Genomic DNA, 27,316 nt, shown 5'->3' on the forward strand with positions numbered 1-27,316 from the left:
TAAAACAACGAGAAGGTAATTTATAATGGTATTTACCTTGCCCTTAACCTTCGCTCGGAAAATACTCACATATCATCCAAGGTTTTCATAATCTGGCATAGTTTCACTCACTTTGAGACTGTGTGAACTTGACACGAGACAATCACATAGGCGGATGCCCATGAGATGGAGCCGGCACAGGATAATTAACAATATTAACTTAGTTCGTCTTTCTCCTCAAGTTTTATCGAGTTGCAGAAGTACCCAGAATCTTCTCAACGATGCTATGAATCGTCATTTCAGATTCTAACATTAAAAAAATATTCTAATCTCATAGAGCCCACAGTTCAATGTCCACGAAGCAGGAAATTTGGATGAGAAAAGGTAGCGAACAGTAAATTTATTTTCCATGAGCCCTCTTTTTTTTTAGAGACAGAATTCTTAAATATATGACATAAAGCATACTTAATAATTATAATTTTCCTTAACAATCCGTCTCTCGCTAACTTCGGATAAAGAGGTACCGTAATTGAAACGTTCCCTGGATTAACAACTTAACGTGCGTTACGTCGTTTTTCCAGTTCCAAAATTATTGCATCCTTAATAACACATCTTCCTCCTGACAAAATATTATTTCTCTCCAACAAACACAACATCCTCTAGAAACATTTGAATGTCATTCTGCGCAATGCTGTTATAAGAAATCTAAAATGTTTGATGTTCTGTATCTCAAATTCAAGATTTTTTAGTTAAGTTTTGCTCCAGAGAACGCCTCTTACTAGAGCACCGGAATAGCGGTCTAACACGTAGTATCGCAGTAACAATATTATTGACTGGTATTATCCGTGTCTTGCAGAAGAGAGAATGGTGATAATTTAAAGACTTTATGCAACATTTATTAACTCCGCCACATGGATCAGTGTTAGAGTGCTGCAATAAACCAGGGGGCTTGGATTCAAATCTCTCTACCCTAAATTTATAACTTGTGTCGGGCAAGCCCGTAGTCCAGGCAACACAGAGATTTTCTCCGGGTACTCCAGTTTCCATTTGACGTTCCAGTCCAACAATTCTCCATCATCATTCATTACGAGTGTAATGCGGACGCATCGCCTTTGGTGCATTCTGGATAGTTTCTGGCAAACTAAATGGTCTACAAGAAAAGAAAAAGTTAATAGTTTCAAATAAAAGGGTTCACTACATGTTTTATTATTATTATTATCATCATCATCATCATTATTATTATTATTATTATTATTATTATTATTATTATTATTATTATATGTTTAGCGGAATTATATAAATTAATTAAGAAAATAAATGACATTAGATTAGGAAGCGTACAAGTAATAGTATTATACTATATTTTTAATAATAAAAAATGTTAAACAGATACTTATTATATAGTTATATGTTGTCATATGTATTGTTAATTTGTAATCATTGTATAGTGGGTGATGGCGGATTAAAAACTGGACTATATCTAATCCACCATGACGTGAGTACAGAATGATGTAATAAATAAAACAAATGAAAGTGGTCTACGCTTCTCGGCACTAGCGACATCTAAGCCCGCTCGTAGAGTCGGGGCAAATAACAAATTAAGTTCCCTGCCATTGGGGGGGGGGGGACTTATTATGTGACGTAATAAGTTTAATGTATTTGAACATACAACGCTTCTCAGTATGAAATTCTCAATTTCTTATGTTGGTAATTTCAAATTAGACTTGTAATGAAAACCAAACTCCAAATGCTTTTAGGACCCTTATGAAATTCACATGCTTTAAAAGTGATTTTTGTATAGTAATTCCTTTGTAATTGAACAAACATCTGTATAGTTTTTTTAACACTGAAAACTTTTGAGACCATTTTGGAGAAACAAGTTAGATGAAAAGATGTAATTTTAAATTTTAAAAAGTCAGTCGGCTAGTATGCCTTGGTTCTTCATGGGCTCTCGCGGAATGGATTTGTAATTTTTAATAGTAGTTGTGAAGCCTATTTGTTAAAGCAATTTCTTCGAAAAACAGGAAATATTGTACAATATGCGAATGAAAAATAGGTAGTATTATTCCGATTGTGACAATTCCAAATTGCGTAATTCACTGTTGAATGAATATATTCATTAATTTAGCCGTTCAGCGCAAAAGTGGTGTAAGTCAAAATTGGGCAATTATGTTTAAAGTAAATATTCTGAAAAATACAGCGCAAAGTAGCAATTAATATGGCCTTCTTGCTATCCATTGACTACTAATAGCTTAAACAAATTGAATATTAATTGCTACTTTGCGCTGTATGTTACAGAAAGTTTACTTTAACCCTCATTACCCATTTTTGACTTACAACACTTCTGCTCTGAACGGCTCAATTGAGTTTGCAACGGCTAAGACGCTTACCTTTATCGTTGCGAGTGAGAATATTCAGCATAAATGTTCATTCGGTGCAATACGTTGTTTTAAATGAAGATCAGGCGCCATGTTGATCTAATACTATGGAAATCCCGACATGTTTCCTCATGAAAAAACCACGTATGCAAACAGCTTATATGTGGACGTAAAACGAGGCTTTTCGAGGGCTGTAATGCCATGGAAAAACCAAAATAAAAGTAATTCTTGTCGCGAAGATAACACATTCTTCCTCATTATACATCTTACTCCTTTCTTCACAGTAGGCTACATTCCCTGTGCCACGTTGCGAATGTTATTATACTGTTGAAATTAATTTTCTAATATTGTAGTTTTAATTACATGCAATAATTAAGTCATTTTATGAAGACACATTTTCGCTTTCTAGATTGCACACAAAACGCATATAATCCATACTTTATATTTATTTTCTTAAATTGTACGGCTTAGGTAGATTGATAGGGCAATACTGTCAATCAGACAGATTTTTTTAACACTAACTGCTTCTGTAGATATTCGCTCACCAGGAGGGAGGTTTTACATAAATGACCGTTAATCATTTAAGAAGAGACTAATCTACCTGTGTATTCATCTGACAGGAAATTTAGACGCAAATCGCAACGAAAACTAGAAATAATTCTGTAGGGCCTACATAATAATTTTCTTAATTTATCTTATGGAATAATTTTGTCTTCCATAAAAGACTAGGCGACGACCACCGGCGTAGCTCAGACGGCTGAGGCGCTTGCCTGCCGATCCGGAGTTGCGTTCGAGTATGTGTTCAATTCCCGCTTGGGCTGATTATCTGGTTGGATTTTTCTCTAGGTTTTTCCCAACCGTAAGGCGAATATCAGGTAATCTATGATGAATCCTCGGTCTCATTTCACCAAATACCATCTATCACCAATCCCATCGACGATAAATAACCTAGTAGTTGATAAAAGACTAGTCTTACATTTTTTTCGTTATCAGTTTATTATATCATGAAGCATCATTTTGTGCAGTGTATAGATGCAAGAGGAAGCCAGTTTGAATGAACAATGCTCAAATTTGCCAAGTTTATGTCGTGTTTATTCGATTTATGCCTTCTATTTTTATGTTATTTCATTGGTTCGATCTAACTTGAGTTTGTAAATTGATGTTTTGATAATTGTCACTTTAAGTCTGCTTGAACGTGATAATCATTTTCAAAATTAATGGTTATTGTACTCGCTGCATCAGCAATTCTCGCTTCAAGGTCTTTTCATTGTACGTACACAGTTCCAGGGTACTGAAACATACTCAAGGTTGCGAGGAGTAAAGAAATGATTGAGTGACAGCTGTGGCGAAAAAAAAATTATCTTGGGAATTCCGAAACCTTTCTCTATGGGAATCATGAATTTCTTCTCTTAATAATTACTGTCGGATCTGAAAAAACATGAGTGCTATAGAAACTTGTTATCCTCTTTTCGGGGGGGGGGGGACAGAAGACCTATTGTTACATCGCTTGTCTGACGATCTGACTGCTTCTTTCCGAAATAACCAAGAGTTCGATGCACACCAGATTCTATAATAATTTTAGGGGGAAAAACTGGTCTGGAGCAGGTTTTCCCCTGGTGTTATGATTTTTGTTTCCATTCAAAGTTTTACTTTGCTCTACATTTGCCATACTAACAAATTTATGGACAGATATAACAAGTGTCTGCAATTTCAAAGACGCATCAAACAAGGAATTATTATTATCAAAATTATATGCACAGGATGCAAGGGACTGAATTACATTTCTCCTCATATATGATTCCTAGTATGATGAACAAAAAAAGTTTAACAATATTCCCTTCCTTTGCAGACGGTATTAGAAAAAAATTTATTTTAATCGTATGTTAACCTGTTGAATTTAAATACTTGAGCGCCATAATCGATTACAACTGCGATATGAGCGTAACTGTTAAGGACAGAATACTGGCAGGTAACAGAGCATACTTTGCGAATGTTAAATTGCTTAGTAGTCGGCTAATTACGAGAACAACCAAACTAAACATATACCACACTTCAGTTCGACCGGTAATAACATATGGATCTGAGACATGGACACTAACTAAAGTAGAAGATCTCCTACTGTGTTTCGAGAGAAAAATTCTAAGAATATACGGACCAGTATATGAAAACAACGAATGGCGGATACGTTATAATGAAGAAATCAATCAACTGATTGGAGGATAAGATATTGTTAAATTTATAAAATCCCAAAGGTTGAGATGGCTGGGACACATACAGAGAATGGACGAAAACAGAATTCCCAAGAGAATATTACAAGGGAAAGTCCACAACAGAAGAAGGAAAAGAAGACCTAAGAAGAGATGGCTGGATGGGGTCATCAGAGACCTAGAAATAATGGAAGTGAGGGGTTGGAGAAAGAAGACTGAGGACTGTTGTACGAGCGGCCAAAACCCACCCAGGGTTATAGTGCCAGATGATGATGATGATGATGATGATGATGATGATGATGATGATGTTAAACTGTTGATTGTGAATTCCATAATTTGTTTAAAATTGTATTTTTTTTCTAGAATAATGTGGAGTACGACATTTATGACCATGACAGTAGTAGTGAGTCATAAAAAGTAAAGGTTTCGTTTTATCGCCTAAAAAGAATTGCAAATTTCACTCGTCAACTGTGTTTACGTGATTATGGAAAACCGGAAAATATGTATTTAGGGTACCAGTAGAATAACATTCCTTCTTTACAAGCCAGTAAAGTGAATGAGTACGTACTGATATTGTGTTTTCCAGCGTTGGTACATGTTGCGTTTAATTTTGTAGAAAACTCAATATACTGTAGTACTCAAATTATTATTGATCCTAACAAAAACATTATTTCAGGAACTTTTCCGGTATTGATTTGATCTACAACTCGTGTGAATTAATTAAAAACATGTTTAACCTGTATAGGCCTATGCTTAAGTGCCTATGTAATTCCTACACAATACTATTGTGTCAGTTATCATTTCTTTTCAGTATTATTTAAAACTTCCATTATTAACGCCTTTACCATTTCTGTTTCATTCTTCTCTATAACAAATTTTTGTTTTCATTTTTGTTGCTAGAATATTACTCTATCCAACTTTCTAATTTTGGTGTAGGCATACTCGTAAATAAATTCACATAGGGGAGACCCGGGCAAAACGAATAACCCGGGCAAAGAGAATAATGCATATTTCTTAGAAACGCCAACAGGTAGCGCTTTTTGCTATGTTGGGGAAGAATCCCTACCAGACTTTGCTGCTGGAACTGACTTGTCGTCATTCTAGCTAGTAAGAGACGAAGTCAGCGTGTGTTAGAAGAAAATTGACTGTTTTCTTAAAATATTTCAAGGTAAGAGAAACAAATGTACAACACACAATACTGCAGAAACTTTTTGTTATGTGATAGTAATATATAGGCGATACGATTACTTCTAAAGTGCCGTACTTACGAAGAAGATTATTGACGTTTATATTTGTATAACCTTAAATGAAAAGCGAAGTGGCGTCTGCGGGCAAAGTGAATAGGACAAAGTGGATAACTTATCCACTTTGCCCTGCCACCTTTATCTGACTATATAAGTGTTAGCTGTATTTTTGTATGTATTTGTGTATTGTAATAAAGCGTGTTAGATCATTTTACATAGTGGAGCATTAAGTCACACTAATTAAATTATAAATCAGTATCACTGATCTTAATTTTTACTTAGAAAGGTCGTAATGTGTTTTCAGATGGTTTAATTTTTCAAGAGGAAGACGGAACAAGCCAAATGGTCTGAAGAAGCCATGAAGAAAGCACTTGAAGAAATAAAATCCTCCAATCAGTGGTTCTGCTATCGGGCCATACAACCATAATGTGTTTGTTGATGAAGATTTTGCTCCAGATGAACTTACAGATCGCCCACTTGAGATAGAAAGCAGCGAAACGACAGCTGGCTCAGATTTAACAAATTCTGCGGTACCAGCTTCTTAAGCGGCTGAAGAAACAGTTAATGCTCACTCAGAATCAACCACATCTGTGGTGTCGTTATCTTCAGAGATTGAAGGAATATTCAATACATCAATTACACTCAGATTTTCACCAAAACCCTCAATATCGTCAGCAAGAGAATCCAAATCAGTTCTTTTGATTTAGACCAGTGCCAGAAGTGGATGCTTGAAAGATACGAGTTCAACGAAGAAAATGTCAGCGCTCTGAAGTTCTTACATCTATACCGATTAAAAACGTTGAAAGAGAAGTAACTTATGGGCAGGAGCAAAAGCAGAAGAAATCCAAGTCTTCAGTACTAGTGAAACGTCGACTTGTTCAAATTTGTATTTTGTACTAATCTAACGTGCTGTAATGGACTGTAAATAACATATCCTATCGTCTAATATAACTCATTAAAATCGTGTTTATGTGTTGATTTAATTTTATTATCAGTGAATAAAAATTAAATAGAAATGTGAAAATGTTATAGGTATATTCACTTTGCCCGGGTTAATTATTCGCTTTGCCCGGGTACATAATTAACTATATTTTCTTTCTCAAATCATATCACAGTCCGTAGGTACGAGAAACGAAATGCTGTTTTTTATATATGTGGACAACACATGTCACAACCAATGTCATGAAGATTTTATTTCGGTAGGACCAAAATATAGCCTGTGGCAGTGTTTGTTCTTAGCGTATCCGCTTTGCCCGGGTTTCCCCTAGACTAGGCATTATACATGCTGGCAGCAGCTCATGTTACTGCTTATAATACACCCCAAGTATTTTAAGCTGACCACTTGCTCTACTGCTTCATTTATAATTCGCAAGCTTACCTTCTTTACTTTTCTTCCTATGACCATGGTCTTCGTCTTGTTGGCATTTATCATCACAGCTTTCATTTAGCTCCAGTAGCATATTCCTTAGTATCATCTGGATTTAATGTTCCTAATTATGTCAGGTGAAGAATACAATGCTTGTAGTTCTGCGTTGTGTAACTTTTTCCATTCTCCTGTAACTTCATCCTTCTTAACCCCAAATATTTTCCTAGTGACAGTAATATAATTATAAAATTCCAATATTATAACTTACTAGTTCAAAACTGTTTCTGTCATACCGCAGTCTAGTATATACAGTCATGAAGTTCAATACGTAGTAAATATGCATCTATAGATAGTTGCTAACCACTAGGATCGCTACTATCGCCTCATTACATTCAATGCGAAATAGTACCGCCACAGTCTATTGTTCCTAGCACCCTCACAACTCAAGCTTCGTGACTGTATATACTAGACTGTGATCATACTATATGGTACTTCATTTATCCGTGATAATCAAGAGGTCGATCTACACAAGGCGTTTGTTACAGGCATGTTGGACATTCTGAGTGCCAATAATGTTCGTCGGCTGGCGCTGAAGAGGCTGCCGGTGTTGACCTGGCTACCGTACTACAGACCTAGCACAGCACTGGCAGATTTGATTGCAGGCATCACCGTGGGGCTAACTCTCATACCCCAGTCCATCGCATATGCAGCCCTTGCAGGGCTTCACCCCCAAGTAAGTGGCTGCAGAATCAAATATCTCGTTGCTAAACTTATGTAGGTACTTACCTTTTAATTTCATAAACGGCACATAACCTTGCAATAATTATATTCAGCCATTGTTCAGTGACCTTAATAAACATGACAAAATAACATAACTAAGGCCACCGGTGTAGTTCACGGATTAGCGGGATGAACTCGTGCTCCAATACTGCACTCGAGCGTGAGTTCGAATACAGCTTGGTCAGATTATCTTTTTTTATATTATTATAGGTTTTGTCAACTGTAAATTAAATATCGTACATCCATGGCTTTTCCTCGGACGTACCTCGCCAAATACCATCTATCACCGGCGCAACAGAACCACGTACAATAGTAATATACCTTTGTTAAATGATCCATATAAAAATCCGAAATTACGAGAAAAACACATATTAAATTTGTTTGTTAGTAGTAGTGGAACCATAAAGTTGACTTTGACATGTAGGTAGATGAGGCGATAGTAGCCATTAAAATGCTATGATATTCATTGATAAGTTTTCAAAAGTTTTCTCGGAGAATATGTCATTAGCCACATGGATAGCGAATGTACAGTAGTGGAAAAAAAACCAGTCCGATCCTTGTAGCTGATTTCAGAGCCTTGTTCACTCCAGAGCACGATAGACTGGTAACTAAGACTTTCGTGGTTCGAATCCTGCCTGGGAAGGAAACTTTTTTTTGTTCCTTATTCAAATTTATTCTCAATACTATTCGATTGCTGGTAAAATTCATGTTCTGGGAATAATAAGTTAATTAAATAGTAAAATATCGCTGCAATCGAAAAGTATTTGGAATAAATTTGAATAAGGAACAAAACAGTTCCCTTTCCAGGCAGGATTCGAACCACGAACGTCTTAGTTACCAGTCTATCATGCACTGGAATGAACAAGGCTCTGAAATCAACTATAAGGGTCGGTCCGGTTTTTTTGCCACTACTGTACGTAATTCGAAATAAAAAATTACATTAAAAATATCAGGCAATTTTATTTCAAGTGGGATTTGTACGTATGTAGTGGACTATGGCCCTATTGGAACAGATTTAATCGGCGTCGTCGTGTTTATTCTATCTCAATTCTAGTGCTGACATCTACAATGCAAAAATACAAAATAACATTGACATTAGTCGCTTGAGTGTCATTATTCCGATCGTGCAGAATATAAAGTGCAATAAACCCATAAATTGTGACTATCAACACTTCCTATATGATAATCAAGACCTTTGCGGCCTTTTCAGTTTCTAAGTTGGAGGGGAACCTTTGAGGTGGAATTCATCATCCTTGCGGTAACGTATTAAGATATATTTAGAAATGTTTATTTTTTAAATTTTAGTAAGTTTTCCTTTAGAGCCCTTAATTTAAAATACAGATTTAATTAACGTGCGCGACAAAAAACTATTGTTACTTTACTTCCATAGGAAGTGAGGCTGTAAAGCTATCGCTCTTGAAAACCAGTAGGTAATTCTTAGCCGAATATAAGTACCCGAAGCTCAGATCTAATAATAAGTAGGTAGCTACGAGAATGACACAATGAAGATGATCATTATTACCTTCAGTGACTGAGCCCTTTGGCCCCCACCGTCCCCACTTTTGTAAACGATTGTGAACCAACAATAGACATTCACAATTAGTGAGATTCTGACAGCGCCATAATATAACGATTACCTAAATTAAACACTGAGAGACTATTACAGCATCCAATTAAGACTGTCTCTATCCTTGCAGTATGGCCTTTACTCGGCGCTGGCAGGCGCTGTGGTGTACATCGTCTTCGGGACCTGCAAGGAGGTGAACATCGGACCCACAGCTCTTCTTTCTCTGCTCACGCTAACGTATACGCATGACACGAGCCCCGATATGGCAGTGCTCCTCTGCTTCCTCACCGGTTGCGTGGTCCTTGTATGCGGAATTTTGCAGCTAGGTCAGTTTATGAATTCGTTTACGTTTATTGTTCTTCGGGTAACTTTAAAATATGAAGATCATATTTTAAAAGCTGTAAGTGTATATACCACTTTAGGTTTATTCTCTATTGAGGTCTATACATTTACTTAAATATTTAAATCGTATGTCACTCTCCTGAGTTATTTACTCTTCAGATGGTTCTCTACTTCGGTTCAAACTAGAGATATGGTTAGGCCTATCGATATTACATTGGTAGGCCTATAGGTAAGGCTTGTTGAACTAGGCGGCAATTGTGGCGTTGCGTCACTCATCGGAATAGGTCACTCATCCCTTCTTTCCACCCACGAGTCATTGACTTGGTAGGGGAGGAGATTTGTATTCACTGTCTCTGTTATGTGATTGCTTACGGATCACAGTGACGTCATTCAACGCCGGTGGACTGTGGATGGTGAACCAACGCTTTCCCCACGCTTTCCACCCCTCTCTCGCCAGTTCTGTATCCCTGGTATAGATAATATCCAAATGACTTTATATAAGATACTACCTCTGATTGAAATTCTGATTGATATATTATGATTTATTATCAGGCAGTACCGGTACATCTCACTTGATGATATGTGCCATAGGAAGATTAATCTCCCGGCTTAGTTGCCTCACGAGTGATGTCTGATTGGTGTAACTTACGAAGTTCCAACTAGTCTTCAGGCTCCTTACTAAACATACATACATGTAAGACACATTGAGAAAATTTACCAGAACTGTAGTAAAACTAAAATGTCAGTCAAATCGCATATAGAGTAATCATTGGTAATTTCGTGGCAGTGGTTACTTCGTGATACTTTTTCTTTGCTCTTTCATGAACTAACCAATGGTGTTACGAGATTCAAATTTCCGCCAAGGGATTGCATATGTTGTCCAGTTTCCAGAAACATACAGCTACGCTTTGTGTGACTATTGTAGCTGCTTCAGTGAGCTTTTATGTTTGGATAGAGCAAGTTAGCGTCGACTTCTCAGGCGTACAAATTTTGTGGATGTTTGTAATTACATTACAGGCTTATTACTAAAGGCAAGCATATGATATTTGGTACAAAGATTTATTATATCTTAATGAAATTTTAGGAAATGTCTCTGGAATTAGATTAGATACAGCTGTAGTCGCCATATAGGCTTAGCTTTACTGATAGAAATCTTAGCTGTTTGAGACGAAATTTTGTTGAGTATTAAGCGTTACATTTTATGCTATTTTAAAATTTGTATTACAATACGAATTTTAGAAATCTGACGATAAGATGTGATAACAAAAAAGAAAACGGGGAAGCAATGGGTTCAGTGTAGCTTCTGTTTGATTTTTTATCATGCTAAGTGTCAATGATAAGTGCTAGATGACTTACTTGCAAGAATTGTGACAGAAGATGAAACATAGCTCCACCATTTTGGACCGGAGACAGAGGCAGACAATGGAGTGGCATCATGCAAATTCACTAAAGAAATAGAAATTCAAAAATGCACCTTTGGCAGGAAAAGTTATGGCTACTGTGTTTTTCGATTCAGAAGGACTCTTGCTTATGGACATCGTGCCACACGGAACCACCATTAAGTCTGACGCATATGAGGCAACTCTCAAGAAACTTCAAGCTCGACTGAGTCGTGTTCGACGACATCGGAAGAAGCAGGATGTTCTGCTATTGCATGACAACGTACAGCCATATGTCAGTCACAAGACCACAGACCAGATCAGAAAATTCGGATAGACAACACTGAAACATCCGCCTTACAGTCCTGAACTGGCATCGTGCGATTACCATCTCTTTGGTAAACTGAAGGATCCCTTCGCGGAACAGGTTAGAAGATGACTCCCTTGTGCACGCTGCTAAAGAGTGGCTCAGACGTGTTGGTCCAGGCTTTTACCTTGCTGGTCTACAGGCCCTCGTTCCTAGGTACGTAAGGCAGTTGAAAGGGACGGGGATTATGTGGAAAAGTGACATTTTGTTCCTAAAGGATGTATCTACATTCTGTGAAAATAGCAAAGCTGTAGGATAAAAATATAATTTTTAAACAAATGTTATGCATTACTTTTGGAGTTACCCTAGTAATATAGGCTATAGTAAAGTCCGCAATAAAAGTGTTCACCCTTTCAGGGCAAAGAAGATCCCTTTTCAATTTCAATTTTTACTTTGATTTCATTCTTATTATGTGTTGATATGTATTTCTATGTTTTCTTGCTACGAATATTAGACGGAATTACTATGTTTGAAGTCTTGTAACAATAAATGAGAATTTCATTTGACTTTAATGAATTTTTACACAATTCTTCTACCTCTCACGAAATTATCAATGTAATATCACGAAATTACCAAGGTTAGCACGAAATAACCAACCTTTTAGCTTAAGTTGTAAAAGTGATTTTTGGCACTTATTCAAGAACGTGTCAAATCTTTTGTGTGTCCATATTTGTACAGCAAATTATCGTCTTTTAGATGAAAAAATCGAAATAAGGATATATTTACACATTTGCATTTTAAATTAATTTTCATGAAATTATTACGAAATTACCAATGTTTACCCTACAGTAGATATATTGATATAGCCTATCGATATTGTACTTATTATGAAAATAACGATATTTAGATTGTGTACCAATATGCCAGAGTTAGGCTAAATCCCAATCTCTCCGCAGTGCATATGAAGAGAAGGCATATGTTACTGTTGATAGTGATTCACCGTCGACGGGGACATTAAACCTGGAGGGCCCCTTAGTGCTATTCGACAGAAGAAGGCTACGTGCCAGCACCGGGTTTTCCATTCTCTCTCCCACATCTTCATCATCATCCTCACCCATTCTCTACATTACACTTGCGCATACACTCATCCTAGTACACAACATAACTCTCCACAGATACACATCATGCACAGTGTGGCCCGCCGAAGTGGTGTGCAACTTAGAATGGGTCAGCACAGTCCTGCCATCTATCCGCAGTATGCGGAACCCGAATCACGAAAGTGAAGTTGATAGGTATTGGACACACACACACACATATCCGTTTCTATATTGATAAGTGCACATACAGTATAGTTCAAACACCAGCATTTCTGGTTAAAAATGCAACGGATAGGCCAAGGCGCTTAATGTCTTATCTTTAATGATCACTTTATGTTATGGTATCAACATAATCAGGAAGTTCCTCTGCTTTGGAATACTTTATAATAATAATGAGAATGAAACTATCCAAAAGACTCAATCCTTTCATAAAATGAAAACAAAGGCCAAAATTATGTTAGAAGTAATGTAACTTCAGAGATCTTCACATCGGTCAGAAGACCTTCACGTATCTCGATATGTCATTGTAATTAAATTATTGACCACCACAAATGTCCAGAAATTTTACGTAATATTGAGAGTAATAATAATACTACTGTAACAATTTGCAGATATGTTTGGCTCAGTATCACCATTGCACAATATACTATAGGTCGCAGTGCATGATCAGTTTTACAACTCTCTCTTCACAAAAAGGTGCCAATATATCATAGAGGTCTAGAATAAATCGGTTCTTCAGTATTTGTTGTGGACACAAAAGGCAATAGGGTATATTTTATAGTACGCTACCAACTTTATTTCGCCATGTTTACATTGTTACAGAGATAGTCATAGTCGCTGAACTATCTCTGCAGTTTAAAATTGTTTTAAATAGGCCTATGTAATCTTTTCAAATCTATTCTAAAACAATCAACGCTACGATCTTGTGTAATTGGTCATGGACTCATGGAGTTTACACAAATTGAAATACGTCGTTTCCCGGATACAATATTGTTCTTTATACTGAAGGTCTTACAGCCTGATCCTGCCATTGAAAAAAAAAAAAATAATTCTTTCCATGTGGATTTGTTTTATCTGCAGGAACTTAAAAATTAGTCTACTGAATTACGGATTATAACGGTAAATGTTGCAAATATATTCAGATTTCACTAGAGTATAATGAATTAGAGAACATATAGGTATCGGTAATAGCGTCATTGTCCTATAACTAGAGTCCGGATTGTTATGTAATTACATAATTTTTTCTTAGTATGTATCTGTCTAAAAACCCTAAACGATGGCAAATTGGGCTACTAAGACTTAATTTTAATGCTACATATTTTTACATATTTCGCTTAATACTACATATTTTAAGATAGTTAAAGGAAAATGTATTTTAATTAAGTACCTTGTAAAGAAAATTATTAATATTTCAGCATAAATTAAAACAAAATTATAGAAATATTTTTACAGTTTTATTTTAAACTCAAGTTTTCACTACATAATGAGATACCGGATTTCTGCAGTCAGGTATAACCTGGTATTTTCCTGCTAATCCTGTCATTTTGTACTTTATCCTCAACACTGGAAAAACCTAGGCGATTGACAGGTTTCGCTACATAACGCCCTTATGTCACTTCACCGTCTGTTCAACAATCGGACTTTCACTCATGGAATTGATGGCCATCATTTGTGACGCAAAAAATAAACTCAGTGCTGTCTGTAGAACTGAGGTAACAAAGTCGTGAAAAAATTCGAAGCAGTTCTTGAAAGAAATCGGGGTTAGCCAGTTTATTTACTATTAGCCAGATCCTCAGCAGAGAAACGCACAACCCTCCAGAAGACATTGCTGTCAGCCACATCTGTCTGTTTAAATATGCACCAATAACCTCAAGAAATGTCGAGATATCATTTTCAGCGTATAAGGACATAAATTATGTCCAAGCGCCGACGGAACTTAAGTACTAAAATATGAAAAAATATCTTAGTGCTACACGTCTTGGTGAACTGTAGACTCACATTAAAAACTATATCGTGACATAATAAAATATGTCTAATTTATATGAAATTAATTTTCTTATTATCTATATTGTTATGCAATTTTAATATTACATATTTACTATATATTTTGAGCTTTTTAGCTACATATTTACGTACAGCTGTCAAAAGAAAGTGGCCGCTCTCTAGAAACTAAGTTCCCTTCGGGTATCTCCGCTACAATTAAGAGACAGACGATGTTACATGTTGTTGGACTACGTTGCCTGATATCTACAGTTGTAATTAAAATGTTTTTTGTGTTATTGTTGTAGCGTAATGGTAGTGTTTCAGTCTGGTATTCGTGAGGTTGTGCGTTTAAACACAATCTAGTGCTTTATATGTTTCTTTTTAAGAGAGAGCGAAAATATAATTGCCCCTATCTCTTTTATGACTGTTTTAGTAATTAACATCAGGTTCATGAATGTATTATGCCATGACTTTATCATTATTTATTATGATATTATGGCTGTAAATGGAAGGAAAGAAAGGTTATATTCTCAACAAAAATATATTTCGTGGTATAAACGAAACAAACTTACTGGCGTCTGCCTTAGAAAATTCAAACAATTAAAAGTTCAAAAAACAAATCAAAAAGCCACTATTCAATATTTAGTCCAGCTTCCTCCCATCTCGATCACATCTTGTAGTCGAGTGGGAATGGAATCGACTAGTCTTTTCAGTAGTCAGCCACGGAATCCCAGTCATCTTGGACGAGCTTCCACAAATCATCAAGACGTTTTGGAGGGGGATTGGGCCAATTTTTCGGCATATGCTTCTTTACTTGTGCCCCCTTAGCTCAGTCGGAAGAACGTCGGAATTTAGATGTCAACGTTTCAGGCTCAAAACCTCGGCACTCCTTTTTAATTTTATTGTGTTACAGGATAGTATAGGTAATGTAATAATATAAGAAGAAAAAATCAACACCAGTATTATGCAACTGTATTACTTTAACTTTAACATTAAATTTATATTATTTATATCGCTAAAGAACGATAACAGAATATAAATGATAACCTAAATATTATTTATAACAATAAAGAACCATAACAGAATATAAATGATAATTGGATATTATTTATGTCACAAAATAACGATAACAGAATTTAAATTTCAATATTCAATTTCAATATTATTTATATCGCTAAAGAACGATAACAAAACATAATGAAAACCTTAACAAGGCTCGAACTCACAACCTTCGAATTATTAAGCGAACATACTATCGCTGCTCTACGAGATTCATTTGTGAATGGCTCCTGCTTAAACATCTTAGTTCCGAAACTGCTTCGATGAGCGCATGCATCATGTAACATCACCGTTATCCGAAGTGGACTTAGAAAATATTCGCTGTTCACGAGTGCGGCCACTTTTTTTTTTGACAGGTGTACGTATTTTTAGGATCAATATTACAAAAAAATCCGGACTCTGCTTATAACGCTGGTAACCCGTCTCTCCAAACCATACGGTGTAATCGGAGATCGATAACATATAAGGTACAGAAAAAAAGATACAATTCATTCGAAGTAATCAATATAGGCAATATAACATTGCACACTAGCAAACTATCATTTATTACATACAATCAGAAGTTGACTGTGGTTTATTGAATTGATATTTGAATTTTCCCTTGCTCAAACATAAATAACACAAAACAGAAGTAGAAAAATTATTCGTCTTGATCTGAACCTTGGCTATAGCCTACGTTCAAAATGTGGAGCAATGTGTGTAACAGCTATACGCAGCTGTGCCGAAAGATTATGATTTGAAAGAGAGGTTCTTGCTTTCGATTTAGCAGCGTTCATATGATGTATGATATGTGTCATATTGCCGTTTAATGTTGGCTCGAAGAAAGTCACTTAACACCTTATTACAAATTAGACATTTTACATTTTCGTCATCTTTTTTACAACAGAAGAACTCTTCCTCCCATTCCATCGGAAATCTCCGTGTTTTGGAAGTGGAAAAGTGCTCAACCACTGCTGTCGCTTGCTTGTACACACGTAAACTGAGTAATGGTACCAAGGGAGGGAGGTATGTTCTGCGGACAGTATACCTACACCGCTTGAAGGTCAGGAATCACTGGGATTCACGAATTCTTCTTTGCCCAGCTATGGACAGGCCTACATCTCAAGTCTGATTAGTGTAATGTGTAGCTAATCGGACGAACTTCATGCAACTAACGATGTCAAGATAGCACAGAATAAGTTACATGACGAGAAATTTAGTATGAAATCTAAAATAACGAATCTATTTTACCTTACCCCTGCCTCGTTGTGAGTTGTTGTAGGTTTATTTCATTACTTGTGATTATTATCGTATCATTACTTATGGAAGAAGTCCAACAACAATTTCTATAATATTCAAATGTATATTTTCTTTAACATCATTATTCATGTATTTTAGTATTGCATAGAAATTGGATGTTGTGTCTCTTTCTACTTTTTATATAACATTATCCCACATGCTTCAATTTCTGTTCCTTCATATACTCTTGCTATAGTATTTCTTGACTTGTACCTACTCAATTTCTAATTCGAACTAATGTTATAAGTTTTAAATTCTGTTACAAATATTGAAATTAACTGACCTGAAGTTTTCTTTGAACGTACAGGTTTCCTGGTGGAGTTTGTATCCGTTCCGGTCGTCGCTGGATTCACATCGGCATCAGCCATTATCATCGCGAGCTCCCAAGTCAAAGGACTGTTTGGCCTCAGTTACAAGTCTGAAGGATTCGTAGAATCCTGGAAAAAATTATGTGAGCATATTGGGGAAACAGAGCTGTGGGACACAGTTCTGGGTGTATGCTGCATCATCATTCTTCTCTGTCTCAGGGTGATTAAACTTAATACACTACTTAAATTATTTCCTTTTACATCCTGTTAGTATTATGTCAACAATATTCCTATAACCTGCTTTTAATGTATTGCAGCACACTTCGCAAGTATACTTGTGTGATAAATATTACATCTTATTCTGATAGCTAAGTACAATGCAGAAGTTGCATTCATGTTTTAATTTACTTTCACAAAAGATGGTTAATGAACTCAAAATGTTTGAAATGCTTATTAAAGTGTCTTGATTAATTTATATAGTATAATTGGATACGGTATATTATTATTTTATTTTATAATATAGAGGTAATCCTACATACTGCATTTATCTATCAAGTAACATAATTTCCAATATGATATTTCAGATATTTCAATTGTGTTAATATTACTTATTTAACATACATTTATAATTTTCTTTCTAAATTTTTAATTAGATATTTACATTAATTAACGTGCAATTCTGAACAAATGAACTACTACTTACAACTCCACTACCAGATACTAATGAACTCGTGAAATATGAACGAGGTCATTTACTGTACTGCAAGCAGATATCTTATTACGAGTATTTTCTGCTTCTGCTTGCAATATTAATGTGCTGAAGTCGTGCAAAATACCTTCCTATTTCTCCCTCTAGGATTTCATATTTCTTACCTTCTCGTATAAATTCTTAAATATTTTGTTTATTATGAGAGTTGTTCTACAGTCCAAAGTTCGAAAATGATCGTAATAATTTATTTAATTTGCAATCGAGGTATAATTTCAATTTATAACCCAACACTTCTTTCAGGCGTTTTAATGCTTTTAAATTAATTTTATAAATCAATTCACTGTCTATTTCCGTTTGATTATGGCCCCTATATAAAATTCAAATAACTTCAGTGTTGGGAAATTTTGTAATTCAGAATTCAGCTGTCTTTCCATTACACAAAGTGTGCAGCTTCGATCTTAATGTTGTCGAAATTTGACACTTTTAAGACAAAATATTCGACAGCATTAGATGAGGGCAAACTTTCAAAATCTGACATGTCACGTTTCAGAAAATGCTACAAATATGTGTCTATGTAATAAACGAATTTTTTTCTATATTATTATCTGAGAGTAGGGGAGAGTTGCGTAATTTGTACCGTTGCCTAAATTGTACCACCGTCTTGAAAATTAGTTCCTTGATAAGTGTTGTCATCTACGTCAAACATTGTGAACTACATCTACAAATATTCCATTTTATGAGAGACGGAGCCTGTGGGTTGTGTTGTGCAGACGTGAAGTGAAAAAACTTGTTTTAGGTAGTTTCAATCTAGTTTTTGCGCTACCTGGCTACAACAATTACTTGCGAAAGGAAAGTGGAAGTCCACAACGCTATATATTATTTAAAACTACATTTATATATTGTAATTGTCATTAAGTTGCAGACTTCTGTTAGAAACCGTTAAGCAGCAAGAATTTAACAAAGAAAATATGGTGAGGTTGCGTATTTTGTACCGGCTTCAGTTTCCTATAATGTACCGGTACAATATAGGGAACTTTCGTTATATGGTTGAAATTATAGTGACGTTTGAAGAAAAACATATCTAATTTAAATCAGCAATTATAATTTATTAACTTCTAATCATTTCACTATGAATATAATACGGTAGTTTTTATTTTTAGGAAATAAAACACATTCAATTCTGAATTTAAAATAATCATGTCAGACGTTCATTACAAATAATAAAAATTACTGTGACAAAAATAGCATAAACACAATAAATTATGCATTTAGAGTTTAATCGAATAATTTCGACATTTCATGTTCTGGCGTTTTTAAGTTTCTTTCTTTGTAACAAATTATAATTGCATTTTACATTAATTCCAGAATGGCAAAAACTTGCTGTTGCTGCATATATGAATGGCGATCATGGAATAAATGAATATGTCCGAATGTACAATGTGCCTAAGCCTACAATACTAAAACATGCGAAATACAAAAACGTAATTGCTAATGGAGTTGTGAAATCGTTTGGAAGAACCACAGTATTTTCGGCAAAAATTGAATCACATCAAAATCACATTCTAAAGTTTGAATAAATGATATTTGGATTAACTCCAACAGATGTTAAGAAACTTGCTTTTCATATAGCTCAGAGAAATGGACTGCCACTTAATTTCAATCGTGAAAAGGACCAAGCATTGAAGAAATGGTATTATGCGCAGCCTATCTGACGAGACATCCCAAATAGTGTAAGCAGACAGAGGCAACATCCATGGCTCGAGCGAAAGGGTTCAACAAAGATCGTGTCTATGAATTCTTCGATCTGCTGGAAAACATTAGTTAAAGATACAAATTGGAATCCACGAGAATTTTCAATGTGGACGAAAGTGGCTTCCCCACAGTACAGAAGAAGACACAGAAAATCGTAGCTAGAAAAGGCAAGAAAGAAGTGGGTGTGATATCGAGCGGAGAAAAAGGAGTGAATACAACTATGTGCCAGTGCATCTGGTCAATATATTCCTCCCATGATTATGATCTGTCTGTTGGTGCTCCACTGGTCATTATTATTACAGTTTCAGAAACTGGCTACATCAAATCTGAATTGTTCTTCAAATGAATGCAACAATTCATTTCCTCCGTCCATCCTACCAAATAAAGGCCAGTATTGCTGTTGCTTGATGGGCACACCATCCACAGCAAGAACTTTGATGCCCTGTTATATGTGGTACAATTTAGGAACCCAATGGTAAAATTTAGGAAACCAGTTGCCTAATTTGTACTCATTGCAGACATTTGGGAAACTGAACGTCATGACTCTGTGTTAACTTGAAGTAAACTTTTATTTTTAGGAAAATCCTCCCAACATACCAGGAATTAAGATGTCGATATTGAAATGATTCAACATTTGTCAGTAAAAATTAGAAAAAATAAAATGTGTAAAATGGTACAAATAAGGCAACTCTCCCCTATATTGGCTAGTTCAGTGTTCTTGGCTGATGTTATACCGCCAGCATTCCATTGTAAGATGTTTAGTTGATTCTGTATCATTAAAGTAATCCCCGCCCGGAGATCCGATTGGGGGACTATTTTACCTCCGGATAATTTTACCTTAATGGTACTCATTTCATATTGGAGTTAAATGGCAAGTTGTAGCCGATTTAAGTGAACACCATATTTTAACGTTTTGGTGGCTACTTCATTCACACACAATCCCCAGAATGTCTGGAGGACCACACCTGCTGTTGGTCGACGGGTCCATTGGACCTAGCTGGGAGATCTTGTTGATCACCAGCTTTCCCTCCTTAAGCCACTGGAGGACGATTTTAGTGTCATAGCAGGTCAGCACTAGGAACAGAAAAGTAGGAAGAGGAGGAAGGAAAGGGAAATGAACCCCTAGGCCTCGAATGCTCTAATGCTGTCGGGGTCGAAGAAAGTAAGGGTTCAGTCAGAGGACTGGATAGGAAAGGGTAAAGAGGGAATTAGTTAATTCCCGATTTACCACGAAAATCGCCTGTAGCTGCATTTAGATTGGCAACAGGCCATGATTGTTTGGCCAAACACCTGCATAGAATTGGAATATATCAGTCCCCTAACTGCCCATTGTGCAACTCAAACCAAGAAATGGATTCGGAACACCTCAAAATCTGTGCTTCAGTGGCTGGTCACGATAATATCTTTGAAAAATATTGGAGTGCAAGAGGTCAAATGACTTTATTGCCAAACGCCTGGCATTAGAAAACAACATAACAACAACAACAACATTTTTTTTCTATAGTGTAATTTGATAAGAATCTATAGCAAAAAAATAATCTTTAATATATTTTGTTCATTGCAGAGATGTAAGTTTTTGGCATCTGAAGTGTATTTTCTGGAAATGGACATGTGAGGTTTTGAAAGTTTGCTCCTCATACATTACTGTAGGTAATAGGTAACTAGACTTAGTTGCAAGTAAGATTATGTGTTCAAAGATCAAAAGACACTTAACATTCACTTAAATTTTATGTGATTATTTTAGAGTACTTTGAACAAAGTTCTCAATATTCATACATCAACATATTCTAGTCTCATTGAAGTCAGATTTTAGAATTGCATTGCAATTATTCGAAGAAAAAAGTATACATATTCTTCTTCGAAAGTGTCCAATGTATTCATAATTTTAAGTACTACTGGGTTTTCTCAACTTGACATTGTACAGACAAATGGTGGGACTCCCGTGACATGGAATCGACACGACGCAAATCCTCCAACTACAACATATGATATGACATTAACAGCGAACATGCATATACGATCTAAAAGGTTACAAGATTTTTTTTTCACAATTTTCCGGGACAGATATCGATATATGAAAAAACTACTTTTAACATTTCTGTTAGTTTGTCATTCACGTACATTGTTTCTACACGCATTAAAGAATTAAAATACTCATTCTGTTTACACATTAAAATATTAATTCTACTTAACTGTCGGTATTTTTCAGAATAGTGAATTTTTTAAGTAGGTCTTCTCTGGATCCCCAAATTTTTCAGTAAATTCTTGACAGGTCATGTTGAAGTTGGATAAGATAGGAAGCATGGCTCAAACAGTTTCTAAACTCATTCTGATTTTTGGAATCTCCACAACATATTCATTGAAGAAAAAATTCTCTTCACTGAAGCATTACTTCCAGGAAGACATGGAGATATTTCAATCAACTTCTGGAGTTGTTCATAGAAAATCATTTTCTTAGAGACAATTTTAAAATTGTCACTTCATTTTGAGTAAAGATCAGCATTTTCTTCATTCCACTTTCCTATTTTCTCTGAAGGCGCGTGTTTCTTCAAGCAATAAATTTCATGAAATAAATTATTTCATCCAGATGAAGTACATCTACATTTGAAGATAATTGATGGACTGTTTCTTCAACTTTTTCTCACATATATCCCACATACAGCTTATGTTATGAATGAATACACCAGTCACTGAGATATTCAACAGCATTTCAATAAAATTATAATAATTGACACTGAAAATCCGGAAATATCTGGGGACAAATTATTAAATTCGGGGACACTCCGGGGACCTCAATCTAAGTGGATATGAAATCACGATAGTGGTTTGAGACTATGTTGTAGCAATAAATAAATAAACAAACGAATACATTATGTATACTCACAATGCAACAAGTATGAATGTCGTATTTCTTGCAGAAATTGAAGGATGTAAAGCTAGGAGAGGAAGGAATGGAAACGAGCAAGCAGAAAGCAATCAGTAAACTCTGCTTCTTCATTGCTACCGGCCGCAATGCGATGGTCGTGGTGATCTGTGCTGCTATGGCATATGGCTTTGAAAACAATGGAAAAGCTCCGTTTAAACTTACAGGTACTCATAAGAATTTACTTCTAACTCCTTAGTTCACAAATATTGAGACTTAGGAGGCAGTCTTTGCAAGGAAAAAAAATCTGAGACTTTTATGTTATAAATTTTCTTGTAATACTTTCATCTTTATTTTTATTCACCTCAAATAAGTGAATAAACTTTAATGTCACCAGTGTATGTATATGTTTGAAGCAGTCATGTTTTCAAATGTAAAGAAACAAGAGAATCCTACAAGATTTGCTAGAACACCATCTGTTACCGTCATGAACTTCCAATTAGACTCTCCAGAAACTTTATTTTCAACGAAATAGTAATTTCGAATGTCGATTCAATAAAATAAAATAAAATAAAAAAATGTAATGGTCAAACAACTATCCTTAAATTTACTCCTATGCATATCCTAACGTCTCATGTTAATTTCAAGGTGCATCTATCCAAACTGTGGTAGTAATGACAAAGAGGTAGATGTACGTAATATTTTTATTGTGATCATGAAAAATTTTAACTCTGAAAAATTTAGTGCGATAATTCTGTTTATTAAATCTCAACGTTTAGCTACAAATTCTTATTCTAAATTTTTCAGCTATTTACTGTAAATTTAACGTTAAATGGGATAATGTATCGCATTTCGTACAACTTTGTGTGGAACTCTTTTATATTTTAGAACCATACACCTTCCAAAACTGGCACCTGATAATAAGAAACACTAAACATAACAGATTTAAAGCTAAAACAATTATATACAAATAGCCTACCTGCAATTTTTCTGTAAAAATAAAAATATCCAACTGAATCTAAAATTTATACATTATATTTTACATAAGTCACATACTATAGATGTAGATGCAGAATAAGTTATGATCCAAAAATATTTGCGGAATTTCATAATAAGTGATATCTTTATTATCTTGAGTTCTGACAGATAATTATGAACACAAAGGCTAATAAACTGTAATTCCAAATAATAATGTCAATAAATGATATAAAACAAAATTTGTTACAGTACTTTCAATATAATATGTAACGTTACAGGAAAACCTCTTTCGATTAGAAGTAAAGAAAAAGAAAATATACTTTAATTTACAATATGCGATAATTAAAAACAGAGTCATCTATACTTGACACTGATACAGCTCTTTCATAAGTACAAAACATATACATACTATTAAAGATATAGCTACATGGAGTAAAAGAAACATTCTTACAGTTTGATGGACTAAATTTAATTGTTACAGTAAATGACTATATTACTGTTTTCCAAACTTATTTATTCGTATGAGTATCTCTTCCTTACTTGTCTTGTTTCAAGTTCAGTTATGTTTACTTCCACATCAACATTGCGAAAGTCACTGGTGTAGCTCAGACGGTAGTGAGCTCCAAGACTGCGCTCGGGTGTTGGTTGGAATCCCATCTGACCTAATGACCTGGTTTGGCTTTTTTCGAGGTAGATGGAATATCAGATAAATTCTGGCGAATCCCTGGACTCATCTCGCCAATTACCATCTCCAAATTATCAATTTCACTAACGCTAAATATAATATCTTAGCTGATAAATATTCGATTAAAATTAAAGTAGGAAACAGTGCTAAATTATGAACAGTGGTGGCACTTTATTCATCCTTTCTTTCTATCACCAGATTCAGCACTTATTAAAATCTTATCTCTTCACATTTCAGGTCACATTGAAGCCGGTCTGCCCATAGCCAGACCCCCTCCGTTCTCGACATTCTATGGCAATCAAACCCATGACTTCTTTGACATGGCTAAACACCTAGGATCCGGAATCGCCATTGTCCCCATCATTGCTATCCTGGGCAACGTGGCCATTGCAAAATCTTTCTGTGAGTTATATTATTCAAACATTTGTTTATCGAAATTCATAGTGCATGTATGATCCCCCGTTTGTATTATTATTATTATTATTATTATTATTATTATTATTATTATTATTATTATTATTATTATTATATACATTAAACATCATACAATAATAACGATATTATTTATTATCTTTTATTTTCCTGGTAGCCTGTACGATCAAAAACGTATTTTCAAAATCTGATTGCAGCTAGTGGTGCAATGTTGGACGCAACCCAGGAGATGATAACTCTCGGCTTCTGCAACATTGTGGGTTCCTTCGTGCGCTCCATGCCTATCAATGGTTCCTTCACACGCAGCGCCGTCAACAATGCCAGCGGAGTGCGGACGCCATTCGGTGGTCTATATACAGGTACGGTATGTGATTATTAAATCTGAATATTTAAGTTTATTATATTGTGAAATATACATATAAAATTTAGTAAAAACTTCGAAATGTGTTGTTGTTGTTTTCTAATGCCAGGCGTTTGACAATAAATTCATTTGACCTCTTGCACTCCAATATTTTTCAAAGATATTATCATGACCAGCCACTGAAGCACAGATTTTGAGGTGTTCCGAATCCATTTCTTGGTTTGAGTTGCACAATGGGCAGTTAGGGGACTGATATATTCCAATTCTATGCAGGTGTTTGGCCAAACAATCATGGCCTGTTGCCAATCTAAATGCAGCTACAGACGATTTTCGTGGTAAATCGGGAATTAACTTCGAAATGTGCAACTATAATATGTAATATTGAAAAAAAAGGTTGTAATTGGAATCCTGTATTTGATATTAGATTCACGGCATTTTTTTTTCGACCGAATATGTTATAATTTGAAGATCTAAGTTTTTAAAATGTATAAAATAAAACAAACAATAACTTCTGAATTTGCGTTTTAGGTAATACAATTTACAGGATTTGAGTACGAAAGAAAATGGAATTCTCTCAAACTATTACGTCGATATTTGAGCCTACATAGGCCTACATGTTACAATCGCCTACCCTTCATCTGTAATCCAGTTAGTTAGTGGGGTTTAAAAAGGGCGCGTCAGCTACTATGGCTGTTTGTGCCCTTCCTGTAATCCATGCTATCCATACAATAGGTACTCAAATTTACGTATTGCTGTTGAATTATATTTGCACAAAATATAATACTAACATAAACCTAATTTCTTTGTTAAGAAACGTATAATAAGAAAGCATATGTTTTATGAAGCCATTTATTTTATCTGCAGTCCACAAGAAAATTTTAGACTTGTGATCCGAGGCTACAAACGTGGGTTCAAATCCCGCATAGGTTGAATATCTGTTTGTGATTTTTTCCCCAACTTTAAAGCGTATATTAGGTAATGTCATGGCGAATCCTCGACCTCAGCTCTCTAAAATACCATCTTGATATCACCAATTGTACAAACGCTAGATAACCTCGCAGTTGATTTAGAACAGTTAAATAACCGATTAAAACAAAAATAAATAAATAAATAAAATTAGGAAGTTTGTTTGAATCTACATATGAATGTTTATGATCCGACTTCCCGTCCCAAATTAACATAAACTTTGATAACAGTACATTTGTTCGATGGTGTTTCTATGCTTCCACTGACTTCTTTTAATACTAATATTAGCACGTTGACTTACAAATCGCTCTGCTATGTCATTAAGTATGTACTGTATTGAGCTTATTATTCTTCCAGCTATAATGGTCATATTGGCATTGAGTCTGCTTACGCCCTATTTTTACTTCATACCCAAGGCGACCCTATCTGCTGTGATCATCTGCGCTGTGCTATTCATGGTGGAAGTTAGCATGGTGAAGCTCATGTGGAAATCCAACAGTAAGTATAAAACCCAAATCGTTAAGTCGCATCATTGTCTTCTGTCACGAATATAAATGTTTTCTGTCTTCAAATCTTTATTTTTTTGGCTATAGAAGTAGCAAATTCGATCACAAGTGCTTGTCATGCTCAGTGTTGTATTGTACCTATACGCAGTGGTTCCCAAAGTGGGGATCGCGACTCCCCAGGATGTCGTGTAAAGAGCTGGAAGGGGGGGGGGGGCGCGAGATGATTTACAAAAAAAAAAGCCTTAATAAAACTAATTTATGTTTTATATAGAAACATAAACAACGTTGAACATAAAAATAAAAATGTTTCAGTAGCTACGCAAGTGAATTCCAAAATTGGTTTGCATAATCCTAGTTCTCATCTTGCAGGTTGCAGATACTGCTACATTAGAAATTGGATGGTACCCACTGGTTTTGAGTAAAATTATCGTTGTTTTTTAGGGGATGGAGATACGTATAAGTACCGATAAGGTAGTGGGGGGGGGGGGGAGTCGCAAAGAAATGTCTCGCTCAAAAGTGGATAGTCCCTTCAAAAAGTTTGGGAACCACTGGTTTGGAGGAACTCGAGCTGCTACGAAACATCTACATCGACGTAGAATTTAACGCTCTCTCCACCTACAAAGTTGTGTGATAGTTTCTGGGAATGAATGACAATTGAAGAAATACTTCGTTTACACTGGGATAACTGCCTTGTGGAAATCTATAGTCGCGTCGCTCTTATTTCCGGCAGCCAATCACGTTACATGTCGGATACATTTAAACGTCTGCGTCTTGTCATTCGCTGCTGATG

The 27,316-nt window shown here is 35.4% G+C and overlaps 1 protein-coding gene across 2 annotated transcripts in view; it reads left to right on the forward strand.

Annotated features, from left to right (window-relative positions):
• Positions 1-27,316, forward strand: part of LOC138701778 (sodium-independent sulfate anion transporter-like) — a 109,561-nt gene that overhangs the window by 75,091 nt on the left and 7,154 nt on the right. For both annotated transcript variants that reach the window (XM_069829033.1, XM_069829031.1), the window contains exons 2-8: positions 7,720-7,907; positions 9,652-9,847; positions 17,274-17,494; positions 22,654-22,825; positions 24,499-24,663; positions 24,891-25,052; positions 26,378-26,518. In XM_069829033.1, the coding sequence (XP_069685134.1) occupies positions 7,722-7,907; positions 9,652-9,847; positions 17,274-17,494; positions 22,654-22,825; positions 24,499-24,663; positions 24,891-25,052; positions 26,378-26,518 (1,243 nt within the window). In that variant the 5' untranslated portion in view covers positions 7,720-7,721. The remainder of the gene's footprint in view (positions 1-7,719; positions 7,908-9,651; positions 9,848-17,273; positions 17,495-22,653; positions 22,826-24,498; positions 24,664-24,890; positions 25,053-26,377; positions 26,519-27,316) is intronic.

The sequence above is a fragment of the Periplaneta americana genome, chromosome 6 (genome assembly GCF_040183065.1).
Source record: "Periplaneta americana isolate PAMFEO1 chromosome 6, P.americana_PAMFEO1_priV1, whole genome shotgun sequence".
NCBI lineage: Eukaryota > Metazoa > Arthropoda > Insecta > Blattodea > Blattidae > Periplaneta > Periplaneta americana.